This window comes from Macaca mulatta, chromosome 4 (genome assembly GCF_049350105.2).
Source record: "Macaca mulatta isolate MMU2019108-1 chromosome 4, T2T-MMU8v2.0, whole genome shotgun sequence".
In the NCBI taxonomy this organism is placed as follows: domain Eukaryota; kingdom Metazoa; phylum Chordata; class Mammalia; order Primates; family Cercopithecidae; genus Macaca; species Macaca mulatta.
In genome coordinates this window covers 4,644,802-4,661,777 of record NC_133409.1, presented here as the reverse complement: position 1 = coordinate 4,661,777, position 16,976 = coordinate 4,644,802, and the positions used below count along the sequence as shown (strand labels likewise).

The 16,976-nt window shown below is 43.8% G+C and overlaps 1 protein-coding gene and 2 long non-coding RNA genes across 9 annotated transcripts in view; 1 reads left to right on the top strand and 2 right to left on the bottom strand.

Annotated features, from left to right (window-relative positions):
- The window catches only part of LOC114677440 (uncharacterized), an 8,806-nt gene extending 3,583 nt beyond the window's left edge, over positions 1-5,223 (bottom strand). The window contains exon 1 of the long non-coding RNA XR_003728720.2: positions 2,384-5,223. This is a non-coding gene — a long non-coding RNA (uncharacterized LOC114677440). The remainder of the gene's footprint in view (positions 1-2,383) is intronic.
- LOC106998201 (uncharacterized) lies at positions 2,976-15,584 on the top strand. Of its 7 annotated transcripts, none has more exons than XR_013416964.1 (5): positions 2,976-5,819; positions 8,954-9,278; positions 12,449-12,614; positions 13,727-14,309; positions 15,306-15,584. It is a non-coding gene; the product is annotated as an uncharacterized LOC106998201 (long non-coding RNA). The 7 variants fall into 7 exon arrangements; XR_013416963.1 differs by having other exon boundaries at positions 12,449-13,422; XR_013416962.1 differs by having other exon boundaries at positions 12,449-13,838; positions 14,172-14,309.
- The window catches only part of TCP10 (T-complex protein 10A homolog 1), a 24,101-nt gene continuing 19,553 nt past the window's right edge, over positions 12,429-16,976 (bottom strand). The window contains exons 7-8 of the mRNA XM_078001180.1: positions 13,699-13,816; positions 12,429-12,690 (exon numbers count right to left, since the gene is read on the bottom strand). Of these exons, the coding sequence (XP_077857306.1) occupies positions 12,429-12,690; positions 13,699-13,816 (380 nt within the window). The remainder of the gene's footprint in view (positions 12,691-13,698; positions 13,817-16,976) is intronic.

The following is a 16,976-nucleotide window of genomic DNA, read 5'->3' as shown; positions in this document are numbered from 1 at the left end:
AAAAAAGAAGTTAAGAAAACAATCCCATTAACAATAACATCAAAACAATAAAAATACTTAGCAGTAAATTTAACCAGAGGTGAAAAATATGTATACGGAAAACTATAAAATGTGATGCAAGAAATTGAATATGACACATATTAAAAGATTATCCTGTGTTCATAAACTGTAAGAATGAACATTGTTAAAATGTCTGTACTATCCAAAGCAATCTACAGATTCAACACAATTCCTATCGAAAAATCCCAATATCATTTTTCATAGAAATAGAAAACACAATCCTAAAGTTTGTATGGAACCACAAAAGACCCCAAATAACCACAGCAATCCTGAACATAGAGAACAGAGCTAGAAGCATAGCACTATTTGTTTTCAAAACAGATTACAAAGCTAGACTAACCAAACCAGCATAGTGTTCGCATGAACACATACACATCGACCAGTGGGACAGGATAGAGAGGCCAGAAATCAAGCCACGTATTTACGGGGAATTGATCTTTGACTGAGGTGTCAAGAACACACAATAGGAAAGAGCAGTCTCTTCAGTAACTGGTGCTGGGAAAACTAAGTGCAGAAAGATGAAACTGGATCTTTTATTCACACCATATACAAAAATCAACTCAAAATGGATTAGAGGCCCAAACAAAAGACCTGAAACTGTGCAACTACTAGAACAAAACATAAGGAAGAAGCTGCACAACACTGGTCTGGCAATGATTTCTTGGATATCACCCCAAAAGCCTAGGTAAGAAAAGCAAAAATAAATGGGATTAGATCAAACTAAAAAGCGCCTACACAGCAAAGGAAACAACAGAGGGGAGACGCAACCCATAGGCTGGGAGGAAATATTTGTAAACTCTGTATGTGATAAGGAGCTAGTTTCAAAAATACATTTAAAAATTCAGATACCAGCAAAGGACCTGAATAGACATTCTCAAAAGAAAACATACGTATGGCCAAGAGACACATGAAAAAATGCTCAATATCACGAAGCACCAGGGAAATGCAAATTAAAACTACAAGAGCACTTCATACCTGTTAGAATGGATATTATTAAAAAGATGATCCATTATAATATCCATTACAATATCCCTTCTAACAGGTATGAAGTGATATCACACTTGGTGTTTTGCTGGGGATATGGAGAAAAGGAAGCCTTTGTAATTATGTAATGTAAATTAATACAGCCATTGTTTTAAAAAGTGTGGATGTTCCTCGAGAAACAAAAAATGGAATTACCATATGATCCAGCAATCCCACTTCTGGGAACATTTCCAAGAGAAATGAAATCAACATGTCAAAGAGATGTCTGCACCCCCATGTTCCTGGCATCATTATTTCCCATAAGATACAGAAGCAACCGAAGTGTCCAACCACAGATGAGTGGATAAAGAAAGGCTGGTGTGTACCTACAATGAAACACTATTCAGCCTTTAAAAAAGAAGGACACCCTGTCATTTGTGACAACATGGGTAAACCTGGAACACATTATGCTAAGTGAAGTAAGCTGGGGCAGAAAAATAAATATCACAGGGCTTCCCTTGTACGTGTAATCTAAAAATGTTAAATTCATTGAAGTAGAGAGTAGAATGCTGGTTACCAGAGGCTGAGGAAGGGGGTGGGCGTGACAAATGAAGAAATGCTAGTCAAAGGGTACAAAGTTTCAGCGAGGTGGAAGAACTAAGTTCTAGGAAGCTGTGGTGGGGAGATGCTGTGGGAGGGGCTGGGGGAAGCGGCTGTGCTCTTGGTTGGCCAAGTGGAAGCCGATATATCTTGGTCTGTGGGCCTGGCCGAGGCGATGCAGCTCTCCCGGGAGCAGAGAATCACCCTGGCAGGAACGTGGAATCCTGTCCGAGTTCTTCCCATTTGGTATCAACAGCATTTTATTTCAGCACAGCACATACTCATCTGAAGCCTTCACTGGAGTGCAGAGTACAGACTCACCTTGCTTGTAACTACTGATCCTATGCTCATACAGTACCTAAACAATGTGCTCGAACAACCAAAGGATTGGCTATACAAATGTTCAGTTCATAAACGGGCCACAGTCCTTGCAAATATTGAAAGTCGTGATGTCCTTGAAGGAAGGCACTTTGATACTGAGTGTGACAAGACTGCAAAAGATGACGGTGCACCTAAAGAACAGACAGCACACCCAGAAAAAGGAGGACAGGTAACCCAGAGAAAAGATGACAGTGAACCCAGAGAAAAGACGACAGTGCACCCAGAGAAAGGAGGACAGTGAACCCAGAGAAAAGCCTCAGAAAGCTATCCAGGACAAAATTCATCCAGTGATCAGATGAAGCACAGTTAGTGACATTTCTGCAACTGTTGAATTTTCTTGTTCATTTGATCTATGATTTATGCAAAGATCTGGTTGTACCTGGAAGATGGGAAAGAGTGGGGACCACAGTTCATGACCAGTGCGAGGAAGTTTGCCTTCGTTCATTTACTGCTACATCCACACAGCTCACAGCACGGTGGCCCACAAAATCTTGTCAATGACTACGGATGACATGAGGAAGATAATGTAATTTTCAAATGTGGTTTTCCTGAAACCAAGTCAACTATAGCTGATACGTTTTATTTCACTGCTTAATGTTTACATTAGAAAAACTAGTATTTTACTTTACTGAACTATGTGTAATTGTTCCATGTTTTTTGATACCTGTTTGACTTACCATGGGGTTGACATAATGAATTTATTGCACATTGTTCAAAAGGAACCAGGAGGTTTTTGTCCGCACCGTAATGTAAATTCCATTGTAGATGGTAACTGTAGATGGAAAAACTTTTGCTATAAAATGAAATGCTTCCCTAAATCAGACATTTTGGTCCAGTAGCTTGACTCAGTATAGATAGAGAGATATTTAAGTATAAAATACAATGAAAGCAGTCTAAATATTTAGAATCTTGGTTTAGATCCTGAAAGTAACTAATAATCCATAAGCAATGCAGTATTGCTCTACTGGGTCCTTTTCAAATTTATTTCATCATCTAGCTTTCCATATTGAATAAATTTACAGATTTAATTTATATAACTTGAATCTGTGAAGGAACAGATATTTCTACTGTTTAATGTCCTGCGATGCAGAACTCTTGAAAAAATTTTACGTTTTATATAATCAAACTTTAAGCAAAAAATGAAGAAGTAAAGTTAAACACGTTATTATTATTTTTTTTTTTTGAGGCAGAGTCTCGCTCTGTCGCCAGGCTGGAGTGCAGTGGCACCATCTCGGCTCACTGCAACTTCCATCTCATGGGTTCAAGCCATTCTCCTGCCTCAGCCTCCTGAGTGGCTGGCACTACAGGCACATGCCACCACACCCAGCTAATTTTTGCATTTTTAGTAGAGATGGGGTTTCACCACGTTGGCTAGGATGGTCTTGAACTCCTGACCTCGTGATCTGCCTGCCTCGGCCTCCCAAAGAGCTGGAATAAAAGAAGCTCTAGTGATCTATTGCATAGCATGGTGATGACAGTCAATAATAATGTAGTATATATTTCAAAATTGCTAAAATAATAGATTTTCAATGTTTTCTTCACACACAAAAAAATGATGCCTGTAAAGTAATGGATAAGTTATTTATCTTGATTCAGTCATTCCACAATGCAAACTTACATCAAAACTCCACATTGTACCTAATAAATATATACAATTACTGTTGGTTGAAATTATTTTGAAAGAGGCAAGATTAAGCTGTTGCAAATAGGGATGCAGAGTGGACGGCACAACTGCGAACAGCAAGGGTCACTGTCAGGGTCAAGACAGCGACAGCTAACCGTGGCTGGGTGCACAGGGAGACTGCGGGTACAGCTGACAAAGCCTATGATTTCAGCCAGGCTTGGGGGTGTGCGCCTGTGATCCCAGCTACTCGAGAGGCTGATGCAGGAGAATTGCTTGAACCTGGGAGGCAGAGGTTGCAGTGAGCTGAGATCGCACCACCCTGGGCGATAGAGTGAGAGTCTGTCTTAAAAAAAAGAAGGCTGTGACTTAATGACTTGACATGCATGGAGTTCAGAGAAAAGGCAAGAGACAAAACATGGTCCAGGGAATTTAGACCTGAGACTGGAATGAACACTTTGTTCATTGCCTGTTTTCATGCATTTGTACATTTACACGCTCTCAACCCTGTTCCAGGAAAGATTTAAAGGACATAAGTAAGAATGCAAGCCCGTCAAGGCTATTCTGATTTTAAATGTCAGTTCAGCTCCTACTTTCTGGGGTTTGGCAAATCGAGTTAAGGGCCTTTTCCTCAAATGCTCAAACATTCCGATCAGACTAAAGCAAGCAACTGGAATCACTTGAAACCCAGAGACCAGATTCCATTCTCCCTCCGTTTTTTGAAATCGTCACTTCTTTATCACCAGCTGGGTTTTGATGACTCTTCAGGTGTAAAGGTCAACCTCATAGAAATGGGAAAACCTGTGTTGTTAGGAAGGATGGTTTTAAGTGAGCATTTGAAGTTTTAGGGCAAGAATAGCCTCGGGCCATCTGTCAGGAAAAGCTGCCACATCTGGGCAGTGTCTCTCCTAGAGTGAAACGTGCGCAGATTAAACTGAAGTAATAACGAGCTCACGTAGAGTCTGGGACGAGACAGGAAATTTATAGGCACGGCACGTGCCTTCGGTGCCTGGGCTATGGAGGAAAGAACACAGACAGTCTTTCTGAGGCGGGGCAGACAAAACCACTGAAAGTGAAGGAGAATTAAGGCAATATACGGTGGCCATTCAAAAAGCCTCAGATTTCCACTCCTAGGAAGATGGAACAGGCGAGCGTTTTCCTCCTTCCCGCAGGTGCAACCGGAAACCTCAGGCAGGGCCCGTCAAACAAACGCAGGAAGACCAGGGGCGGAGAGAGGAAGCCCCGGGGATTCGGGGGACCATGAGAACGACAGGATGGGGCGTTCCTGGGTTTTCTTTTTGACTCTTCCACCCCAAACTGGGTGTTCACGAGGACGCAAAGGAAGACAGCCCCCGCTGCTGTCTCCAGCCAGGTTTCAGGGAGAGGCGCGGCTCCAGGAAATATTTCAAGGACCCTGGGAAATGGGTGGAGATCTCCGAATGTGAAAAATCTTCAGGAGACTGGAAGTGTTTTGAAGTTGAAGGTTACGGTTCTTTCTCATTTTGTTTCAAAACAGGACCCCCATTTCCCTTACTGTAGGATTCGAGGAGACAAGAGGAGGAAAGGGGTGTCAGGGTCAGAGCCGCCTCGAAGGCGACGAGAAGCAGAAGCGCAGGCCTGCGAGGTGCTCTTCAGAGTGACTTCGCTGTGGGCTGCGGAAGGCAACAGAAGGAACTCGGCTTCCACTGGCCACGTTCCCCTCCCCGGAGCGGAGGACACAGGCCGGTTTCTTCAGGCAGCGGCTCCAGCCAGCTCCGCCCCACAGGGAAGGAGCGCGCAGCTCCCACACCCCGCAGGCGGCGCTGACAGACTCCGCCTTCCCGGAGCGCAGGCGTGTGGGGGGCGCCGCCCTCGTCGCCGTCGGGCGCCCCGCAGGCCCGTGACCTTCTGCCTGGTTCTCCCGCCTCTGCAAGCCTCGCCTTCAGGACTCCGCCTCGCCGTCCTCTTTTCTGTCGGGAGACTCACGGGGCCGTCTGTCTGGACGACGTGTGCACATTTCTCACCACGATTCCTCTGCACACCAGGTCCCGGCACCGCCGCGCTGGGGTCGGCACAGCTGAATTGCGCGGGCAGCGAAGGGGCCTCAGGGGGACCGCTCAGCTCCCTGAGGGCGCAGCCCGCCTGGTCCGGGGGCGAAGAATGAACTTCCGCGGTTTTCAGTGACCCAGTTTGTGGCCCGGCACATGCTGAAAAGGTAAATCTGGCCGCGTTACCTCAGAGATGGGCCGTGAGCTGCTTTGTGCCGCCAAATGACCTGTTTACCCAACAGCGCCCCCTGTAGCCCCGTGCTCAGAACGGGCTTTTCCATGACGTTCCTACATTGTGTTTACAGCCCTCTGTGAGGGGTTTGCACGCACAGGCCGACCTCGTTGTATTGTGCCTTGCTCTGTTGTGCCTCGCAGATACTGCACTGGTGAAACCCCGTCTCTACTAAAAAATACAAAAAAAAAAAAAAAAAAAAAAAAAAAAGTCTGTGGCAGCACCGTTGGGGCACATCAATGGGTCCCATTTTCTAACAGCTTGTGCTCACTTCATCTCTCTATGTCACATTTTGGTAATTCTTGTAATAGTTCGAATTTTTTCATTATAATTATGTCTGTCATGGTGATCTGCACCTAGTGATCTTCGATTTTACTTTGTAATTGTTTTGTAACCAACAACCACACCCAGGTAAGACGGAAAACATAATAAATGTCACCTGTGTTCCACGTGCTCCACTGACCAGCTGCCTCCATCTCTCTCCCTCCATCTCTCTCCCTCCCCTCAGACCTCCCTAGTCCCTGAGACACAATTGTGGAATTACACCATTAATAACCTACAACAGCCTCTAAGTGTTCAAGTAAAAGGAAGAGACACACATCCCTCATTTTAAGTCGAAAGCTAGAGATGATTAAGCTTAGTGCGGAAGGCCTGTTCAAAGTTGAGATAGGCTGAAAGCAAGGCCTTTTGCACCCAGGAGTTAGCCCGGTTGTGAATGCAAAGAAAAACAAAGGAAATTAAAAGTGCTGCTTTAGTGAACACATGAATGACAAGAAAGTGAAACAGCTTTATTGCTGATTCAAAAAAGGCTGAGAGGAGTGAGAAAACTATGGAAGAAAAGTTTGAAAGTGGCAGAGGTTGGTTCATGAATTTTAAGGAAATAAACATGTCCATAACTTAAAAGTGCAAGATGAAGTAACAAGTGCTGATGGAGAAGCTGCAGCAAGTTATCCAGAGACCTAGCTAAGGTAAGTGATGGAGGTGGCTACACCAAACCACAGGTCGTCAGTGTAGATGAAACAGCCTTTTGTTGGAAGAAGATGCCATCTAGGACTTTCATAGCTAGAGAGGAGAAGTCAATGCCTGTCTTCAAAGCTTCAAAGGACAGGATGTCTGTTGTTAATAGCTAATGCATCTGGTGACTTAAAATTGCAGCCAATCTCACTTACCATTCCAAAAATCCTAGGGCCCTTAAGAATTATGCTTAATAGGGAGGCTGAGGTGGGTGGATCTCCAGAAGTCAGGAGTTTGAGACCAGCCTGACCCATATGGAGAAACCCTGTCTCTACTAAAGAAAAAATACAAAAAAATTAGCCAGGCATGGTGGTGGGTGCCTGTAATCTCAGCTACTTGGGAGGCTGAGGCAGGAAAATCACTTGAACCCAGGAGGTGGAGGTTGTGATGAGCCAAGATCTTGCCATTGCACTCCAGCCTGGGCAACAAGAGTGGAACTCTGTCTCAAAAAAAAGAAAGAAAAAAAGAATTATGCTAAATCTACTCTGTCTTTGCTCTATAAGTAGAATAAAAAAGCCAGGATGTCAGCACATCTGTTTACAGAGTGGTTTACTGAATATTTTGAGCCCATTACCAAGACCTACTGCTCAGAAAAAAAGACTATTTTCAAAATATTACTGTTCATTGGCAATGCACCCAAGGGCTCTGTTGGAGATGTGCAAGGAGAGTAATGTTGCTTTCATGCCTGCTAACACCACATCCATTCTGCAGCCCATGCATCAAGGAGAAATTTCAACTTTCAAGTCTTGTTACTTAAGAAATACATCTCATAAGGCTATAACTGCCATAGATAGTGATTCTTCTGATGGATCTGGGCAAAGTTAATTATAAACCATCTAGAAAGGATTTACCATTCTAGATGCCATTAAAAACATTCATGATTCATGGGAGGAGAAACAATATCAACATTAACAGGAGTTTAGAAGAAGTTGATTTCATTCCTCATGGATGATTTTAAGGGGTTCAAGCCTTCAGTGCAGGAAGTAACTGCAGATGAGGTGGGAATAACAAGAGGACTAGAATTAGAAGTGGGGCCTAAAAATGTGGCTGAATTGCTGCAATCTCAGGATAAAATTTGAACAGATTAGGAGTGGCTTCTTATGGTTGAGCAAAGAAAGTGGTTTCTTGAGATAGAATTGACTCCTGGTGAAGATGCTGTGAACATTATTGATACGACAACAAAGGATTTAGAATAGTCCGTAAACTTAGTTGATGAGGCAGTGGGTAAGGTTTGAGGGGATTGACTCCAATTTTGAAAGAAGTCATACTGTGGGTAAAATGCTATCAAACAGCATCGCATGCTACAGAGAAACCTTTCATGAGAGGAAGATTCAATCAATGCAGTCAATTTCATTGTGGTCTTGTTTCAGATATTGCCACAGTCACCCCAACCTTCAGCAACTTCCACCCCGATCAGTCAGCAGCCATCAACATCCAGGCAAAGCCCTCCACCAGCAAAATAATTGTAACTCACTGAGGGCTCAGATGATCATTAGCATTTTTTAAAACAATACAGTATTTTTAAATTGAGATATGTTCATGTTTTAGACATAATGCTATTGCACTCTTAATAGACTACAGTATAACATAAACCAAACTTTTATAGGCACTGGGAAAACGAAATATTTGTGTGACTTGTTCTGTTGCAATATGAGCTTTATTGTGGTGGCCTGGAACCAAATCCACAGTATCCCCAAGGTCTGCCTGTAAGGTGAGGCAGCAGCCCCAGAAACTAATGCAGCCTGCCAGGTGCTCTGTGTTCCCAGCAAGCAAGGACACTTCCCTAGATATCAGGGGAAGTGATACAAAGACAGAAAGTTGTGGTCATTTGAGAATCAACTCATAATAAAAAATAATGAAATATGGTTAATTGAAGTAAGTTGATTACAAATTGAAAATGATATTAGAAGAAAGAAGTTTTATACAAAGATGGTTGTGATACAAAAGAATATAATGACACATTTAATTTTATTGCCTTGAATAAATGAGGAATGTGGTTTTATTCCTTCCATTGTCTGCTTCTAAAGTATAGATATAAACTTTGTCTATCTGCAGTTGCAGATAAGAAACCTGGGAAGCCACAAGAAAGCCAAGTAGCCTAGGAAAAAGTGAGCATTGAGCCACAAGCAAAAAATAACAGTCGATCCTGTTGGTGCCACCTGACAGCAGAGACAGCTGAGGACCCCCGAGCGTGAGTCCAGAGAGCTGCCCGGCAGCCCCACCCTGCCTTTCCAGGATGAGTCTTCTCTGGGAAGCCACTGCTCATTCGGAAGGTGAAGAATGCCAGAGTTTCCAACACCAACCCCAGCTCTGCTGACCTCTCAGAACGGCAGGACCACGCGTGACGGAACACCAGGCAGGGGAGAGTCAAATATACAAGGTGGGACGCCAGGCAGGGCCAGCATCTCCATCAGGCACATGAGGGCCCACGATACTTTTAGGAGCCCATGAAAATGTTTTAATTTCTCTTAAAAATCAGAAGGAAACAAATGAACTCTTAGGTGTAAGAAAATGTTTTAATATACACGATTGATATATCCACCTTCATACAAATGCAGTAACAAAACTTACATGTTTAAATTTTTTAATGGAAAAAAGCTCCCACAAAGGCAATGACAGTCATGATGTGGCCTGATCCCAGGTTGCAAAAAACTAAAACTTCTGTGAATGGCGTTCATTAGAAACACAAGAATGCTAATGTAGCATGTCAGGTTTAACCATAAAGGTTGAGTATGATGTCCAGTGCCTTGAGTTTAAAATGCCGGAGGAGGAATAACCAGTGAGTAACACAGTTCCCGCTGTCACACTCACACCCATAGCAAGATGAACCACAGGATTTCTGTTTTTCTTTTTAAAGCAGGGAAACAAGTAAAATACAATATAGTAATAATTATAGTAATAATTGTACAATTATAGTAATAATTGTAGGAAAATGTAAAAAATATAGAATAATGAGAAAATGGTTAATACTGTAGAGTAGGTTCAAATTGGAGGTCTGTAAGAAGTCGGTGATAATCTGAATTGTTTGGTTCTGTCTCTCGTATAAAGTATTTGTTCAAAAATATCAACCATTCTAAACCTATAATTGCAGTATTAAGAAAACTTAATTAGAATCAATCTTTAAGTGCTCAAGAAAAGGTAGTTTCAAAGGTGAATTTGATAAACTGAGCATCAGACAGAGTCGTCAGTTTTGGGAGTCAGCCTCTATGTTGAAATCCCTTTCACTTTAGCACCAATAATCAGAGTTCACGAGGCCACTCTCCACATTCTCACCTCTTCGTTTACTCCAGAGCCTCCGAGGCTCCACTCTCCACTCTAGCTGCTGGGGAGCGAAGGTGAAGGTGACTGAGCTCCATCCTCAATGTGTTGTCTAGGTGGGGACAGGCAGGTCTGCAGGTCATCGGGATACAGTGTGAGGAGGACATGAGGAGTGCAAGGTTCAGTGAGCACTTGGGGGCCTTAGCCTGGGGGTGGGGGAGGGTGAGCCAAGGAATGTTTGCGGAAGGAATGATGAGTCGGAAGAAGTCGGGTTAACCTAAGGGAGGGCCTTCTGCATGATGTGGGCTGTGGGGAGCAGGAGAGGAGAGGCGGGAGGGGCTGCACCTGATGGCGATGAAACTTGGGGCCCATGCTTTGAGAGGACCTGTGCTCTTTAGGAAAACATGGAGCCCTGCAGGACTCCACGTGCAGAGAGAGGAGGGCTCCATCCAAGACTCCCTTCAGGAGCAGCACCTGGGTGGAATGGACGGGACGCCTCTGTCCTGCTCCCTTCTCATCCATCCCCACAACATCCCTGAGCCGTGCAGGGGATGAAATGTCACCCACTTAGGGAAAAGGAAGTGGGGGACAGCTGAAGATTTTTTCCAAGGTGGCAGTAGACAGTGGCCCAGATGGGTGTGACTCACCCCATCTCCCAGCCCTTTATACTCTGTCATTGTTTTGTGATGGTCTTAATGCTACATTTTTGAACAAGTAAATGTGCTTGTTTACAATTTGTGCATAAATGTGCCTGCAAATAGGTTAATAGAGACCCCTCCTCAAAATTAATGTAATAAATATAATCAGATTGTACATCTAATAAGAAGCCTTCGGGAGACTGTTAAGAACTAAAAGTAAATTCTGACTTTTTGCAAATCAGTATGAAATGTTGTTTTAATAAGCTTGTACTGATTTCCAATATTGCAGAATGTATATTCCATGAAGGGCTTCCCGCACATGGAATGTATTAATTCCATGTGCGCACTGAATTAATCTTATTTGGATGACAGATTTTGCACCCGTCACTACTGGAGAGTGTACTGCAAGATGATATTTAATGAAAACTTCCAGTCAGGCAGGTGATCTGATGCCTGCGCACGGCTTCCTGATAAAATTGCATGTTTGATTCTTCCCTGATCTCCCACAGATAATGAGAAGTGCATTTTTTCAGTACAGCCGTGTATCATTTTGTTTGCTTCAGTGACAATTTTTAGTATAAGCTGATTTAAAACAATCAAAGCAACAGGCAAGTCCATTCTTTCAGCCAAACCCAAAATAGCTTTTTAATAATGGATTTGTTTTGCCGGTTATGCCTGACAAATGCCTCGCATTGCTTTAGCATTCATCTGAAAACAAAAGGCCTCCATCCACTGCAATCGTAGTAGACTTCCTTTTTTTCCTTCAAAGCCAGATAGCACATGGTTCTTGAGTTACTATAAATAGCATTACCAAATATTGAGGACTGCGATGATGCGTGCACAGTATTAAGGTTAAAATAATCCCTGGCACTAAAATATGGTGTTGTAGTCCATAAAAACATGAGTACATACTTGAAAAAATTAAAAAACTATGCATCTTCTGATAAGATTTTCAAGAAATTATCTCTTTCCAAAATCATGTTTGGGGCATCCACATTTCAGTATAAAAATTAGATGAATGCCAGTCTGCTTTTGTATTTCTAGGTGGCCTGCAAAACAACAAAAGAAGTAAGTAACTGGTTATCATTTTATATCGGGATTTAAAAAATCTCAAGTTTCAGGAGGCAACATGCTCCCCAGGCTGTGACAGGCCATGATAACTGCACTATTGGAGCCCTGACCTGACTTGGACGCCACTTGAGTATCCTTGTAGTGACTAGAATTGTCTCCCTCTTGTCCCAGTGAGGACAGGGGTGTCGGTGAGCAGAGGTGAACTGTCCAGGCTGAGCTTCTGTAATGCTGGAGATATGAGCCGTGCTTGGGGTGGGCCATAAAGGGGAGAGGGGCTCAGCACTTTGTGAATCAGCTGGTCCAAGGGCACTTGCTCTGCAGAGACCTCCTGGGTCCATCACAAGGCAGAAATGGCCCCTGTGATGATCAAAGAGGGTGCAGTGTTGCTGGGGGCATGGAAATCTTTCTTTTGTGAGCCTTCTGTTATCTGATGGGTGCTGCTCTAACTGTATTTCCTAAATAGAGAAGAGAATGTCCTTTTCTTTGCAATTTCTAGATAGAGGCTTGGGTAGTCCTAAAGGTTTAGTGGCTCTCCAAGATCATCTGGGACAGCTAATACATTATTAGTTTTTGTCTGTTTTAGCAAAAAACTGCAATTGGCATTTCCCATGTGACGCTGCGTGTTGAGGGCTCATCTGCTTCTCATCCAGGATGATGTTTCCAGCTTCATCTTTGATCTTAACCCTCCCGGAGGCGTACTTGGTTTCCTGACAGCCGCTGCAATACACAGTCTTGATGGTGCCATCTGGGTACTCCCTTCTCTTGAACTGGGCCGTGTGGATTTCTTTCTGCCCGTTGCTGAGCACAATGGTTTTGTCGCCATTCCTGAGAAGAGAAACACGTGGAAGGGCAGTGTGCGCCAGGGCCAATGCTGCTAGTGTGGAGGCCAGTAGGGGGTGGGGGAGTACCGAATAATGGCCCCACCTGGGGCCCTTCTTCCAAAGCTCGTTAGATGGGGGTGCAGAAGGCCACGGGCAGTGGCAGGAAAGGTGCACGGTGGGCTCAGGGCATCAGCAGAAACTTGGTGTGGGTGAGAGAGGGCAAGTGTGGAGGACCAGGAGGCAGGGCGGGAGGTCAGCCGTGTCTGCTCACCTGCAGGCTGAAGCCTGTGCTGACAGCTGGCTCTGACGGTGAGAGGGACGGTAGGGTTAACACAGGGAGTGACAGGGACACACATAGAATCATTTCAGAAAAGTGGCCCCGGAGGTGACAGGGAAGATTCTGACTGCTGTGAGGAAGCTGGGGGAGTCTGTTGTAATTGCCCAGGAGAGAAATGGTGAGAGCGGGAGACTGCAGAACTCAGAGAAAGGTTGGAGGTGGGGCAGCAAGGAGACACAGCCCACAGTGCTCACTCAGTGGTCACTTGAATATCAGGAAAGAAAGGGAAGGTCTAAAACAACATCCCATGCCCTCCCTTGGGCAGCTGGGTGGATCTTTACTTTCTGCACAAACTAGCATTGAAATAGCAGCTCTGATGAGCTCTTCCTTGTTGTGCCTTAAACATTTGCTTGCACGTGTTCTGCAATGGACTTGGGCTTCTAGACCACGTGGTCTGAGGTGAGCACTGAAGACTGGAGTGTATTTTTACGGTTATAATTCAAACACAGCTAATGTCAGTAAAGTAAATACCTGAAAGTCCATTTGAAACTCACAGTCTCTATAAAGGGATTCAAATCAAGGCCATAAGACAAAACTTCTGGAGTCAATGACATTATTATTATTTTTTTAATACAAGCACTTAAATGTTTGCAAAAATCTAAATTAATATAAGGAAATTATTAAATACACAAAAACTGGGGATGTTTCGGGTTCGCATTGTCTGACATTACTGACCTTTCCACCCTTACGATTGTCCCATCAGGAAATAAGGTCTCTTCCTGTCCATCCTTGAGATATTTCACTGTCCCGTCGGGAAACACAATTTCTTTGGAGCCATCGGGGTAGAATTTTTCTGCAGAATGCAGTTTTTAAGTGTATGTTACATTGAATCTGTTTAGAAACATGTTCTATCCAAATAATCTATAAAATATTCATGAGATTTGTAGAGTATTTTCTAATCATCTGGCTTTATAACTAGGGTTGCCAGGGGTAATTGAATTTTAGATAAACGATGAACCATAAATAATTTATTGTTATTTTTTTGAGACAGAGTCTCACTCTGTTGCCCAGGCTGGAGTGCAATGGCACAATCTTGGCTCACTGCAACCTCCATCTCCCCAGTTCAAGCGATTCTCCTGCCTCAGCCTCCTGAGTAGCTGGGATTACAGGCATGCGTCACCACGCCCGACTGATTTTTGTATTTTTAGGAGAGACAGGGTTTCGCCATGTTGGCCAGATACTCTCAAACTCCTGACCTCAGATGATCTGGCTGCCTCAGCCTCCCAGGGTGCTGGGATTACAGGCATGAGCCACTACACCTGGCCAAATGATGAATAATTTTTAACGTAAGTATATTTCAAATATTGCATGGAACATACTTTTATATCAAAAATTACTTGCTGTGTATCTGATATTTCAAATTCAGTGAGGGACTTGAATCAATATATTTGTTAAATCTGGCAACCCTACTTATAATAAAAGTTTAAGGACTTCAATACTATATGAAAATACTCAAGAAGAAAAACTGTGTGAACATCTGAGAGCGCATTTACTGTGTTCCGCTGTTTCAACCAGGATGTAAACAACATACACACCTATCTTTGCAAATTCAGTAGATTTGTATTTGTAAACCAGGACACTTGTGTGTCACTTAGCTGCTTAAATATATTTGGTGCCGATCTGCCTACTACGGGCTGAATGCTGTGCCCTCCCCAAATTCCTGTGTTGAAACCTAATCCCCAAAGCAATGGTGTTGGGAGATGAGGCCTTTGGGTGATGATGTGGTCATGAGGATGGAGCCCCATGAATGGGATTAGCGCCTTTACTAAAGGAACCCCAGAGAGCTGTCTCGCCCCTTCCACCATGTGAGGCTGCAATGAGAAGATGCCACCTGTGAACCAGGCAGCACTCCTCACCAGACATTGCAGCTGCCGGCACCTTCATTATGGACTTCCAGCCCCCAACACCGTTGTTGGCAAGCCAGCCAGTCTGTGGCATTTTGCTATGGCAGCCTGAACAGGATAAGGCACACGCCATAAAGAACCGATATTCAACATGCAGTTTTGTACCTGCTCTATCATTTTTTATTTACACTTGAACGTCTTGCTCGAGGCAGAATGATCTTGGTCTCATTAAAACACAAAATTTAGATTCTCCCAACTTTGCTAAGTGATCTCTGGCTGAAATTTTCCTTTCCCTCCCATATGCTGTCTGACTGCCTGAGTCCCTGTGTTTGAGGTCAAAGGTCCATTATTAACCGCACAGTCAGTGCCCTCTGCTTCTGAATGCTTTTGACTGACTATGGTAAACATTCAACTTTACATTTTCATATTGATTTGCAGTTTTCAGCTGGATAATAAATCGTAAGAAAGAGCCATAATTCACCCTCTACGGCATCCTCCAGGGATGATTAACAGTGATTTTCACCTTGCACTGGAGACAGAACCCTTGACGCAGAGGAACTCGCTGTGGAGCCTGCTGAAATACTGCTGCACTGTGCCTATTTCATTATAGGAACAGGAACGTGATTACAGTGCCTGCATGTGGGGTACACGCACAGCTGCTTGATGTGTTTGTGAAAAAAGGAAAGCTGCCAAATTAAACTTAATTGATGAGTTTCCATTTGTTCTGTTTTTCATTGAGATGGAGTCTCCCTCTGTCGCCCAGGCTGGAGTGCAGTGGTGTGATCTCAGCTCACTGCAGCCTCCACCTCTGAGGTTCAAGCAATTCTCCTGCCTTGGCCTCCCGAGTAGCTTGGGTTACAGGCATGTGCCACCACACCCGGCTGATTTTTGTATTTTTAGTAGAGACAGGGTTTCACCATATGGGCAAGCTGGTCTGGAACTCCTGACTTCAAGTTATTTGCCCGCCTCTGCTTCCCAAAGTTCTGGGATTACAAGCGTGAGCCACCACACACGGCCTCCATTTGTTCTTTTACTATCCATTTGCTTCTTTTTTATTTGTATTGTCAACTGTTAGCAGTTTCTGACAGATAAGGGGCAGCACACACACACACACACACACGTGTGTGTGTCTGTCTCTGCATATGTGTATTTAGAGTCAAGGCCTCACTCTGTCACTTAGCCTGGCATGCAGTGGTGTGATCATGGCTCACTGCAGCCTCAGACGCAGAGCTCAAGTGATCCTCCTGCCTCAGCCTCCCGAGTAGCTGGGACTACAAGAGCATGCCACGATGCCCAGCTAATTTTTTATTTTTTTGCAGGACCAGGGTCTTGTTTATGTTTCCCAGGTGGTCTCTAACTCCTGGCCTCAAGAGACCCTCCCACTGTGGCCTCCCAAAGCACCAGGATAACTAGTGTGAGCACCATGCCCAGCCCACAAAATATATTTAAGAAAAATAAATACAGTGAAGAACCTGACAACTGAGGAAATATTCTACCCCTTAAAATGATTTTTAGCACAAAATTGTAAAAGATTGTTTTCCTGTTGTGTATTAATGGAACACCCTGGAGAAACGGGGGGCTTTTCTTTGGGTCAACAGCTGAGAGCAAATGAATTCACTCACTGTCTGGTACATATCAATGCACGATTCTTGGCTGATTTGTATTAATGTATAAGAACCATGCACGTCACACACAATTGCACCTATAAAATGGAAGGAGTGGAAACAATGGCACGTCTGCTTCACTCTGTTCTGGAAATGTCAGCCATAGGCAGAACTGTTGAATGTATGACAAATATATCCAAGAATAGTAACAGAACTTAGAATTCCTGCTGGAAAATGAACTGAGACCTTCTACATGGACCAGCTGAGAGTGAAAGTTTTAGGCCTTTTAAACAAAAATAAAATACAGACCTGTAAATACTTTTCTTTTTCAAAAGACTGGCGTTAATATTAATCGCTCAGCATGACCTTCACAAACTAGCAAGTGTAATTTTTCTTTTGTCAAATGTTTGCTGGAGGTCACTCGAGAACAATTGCTCTAGTGCCCAATTTGCTGCTACATGCCCAGTGAGAGCCTAAATGACAGCCTGTGAAGGTGAACGTTCTA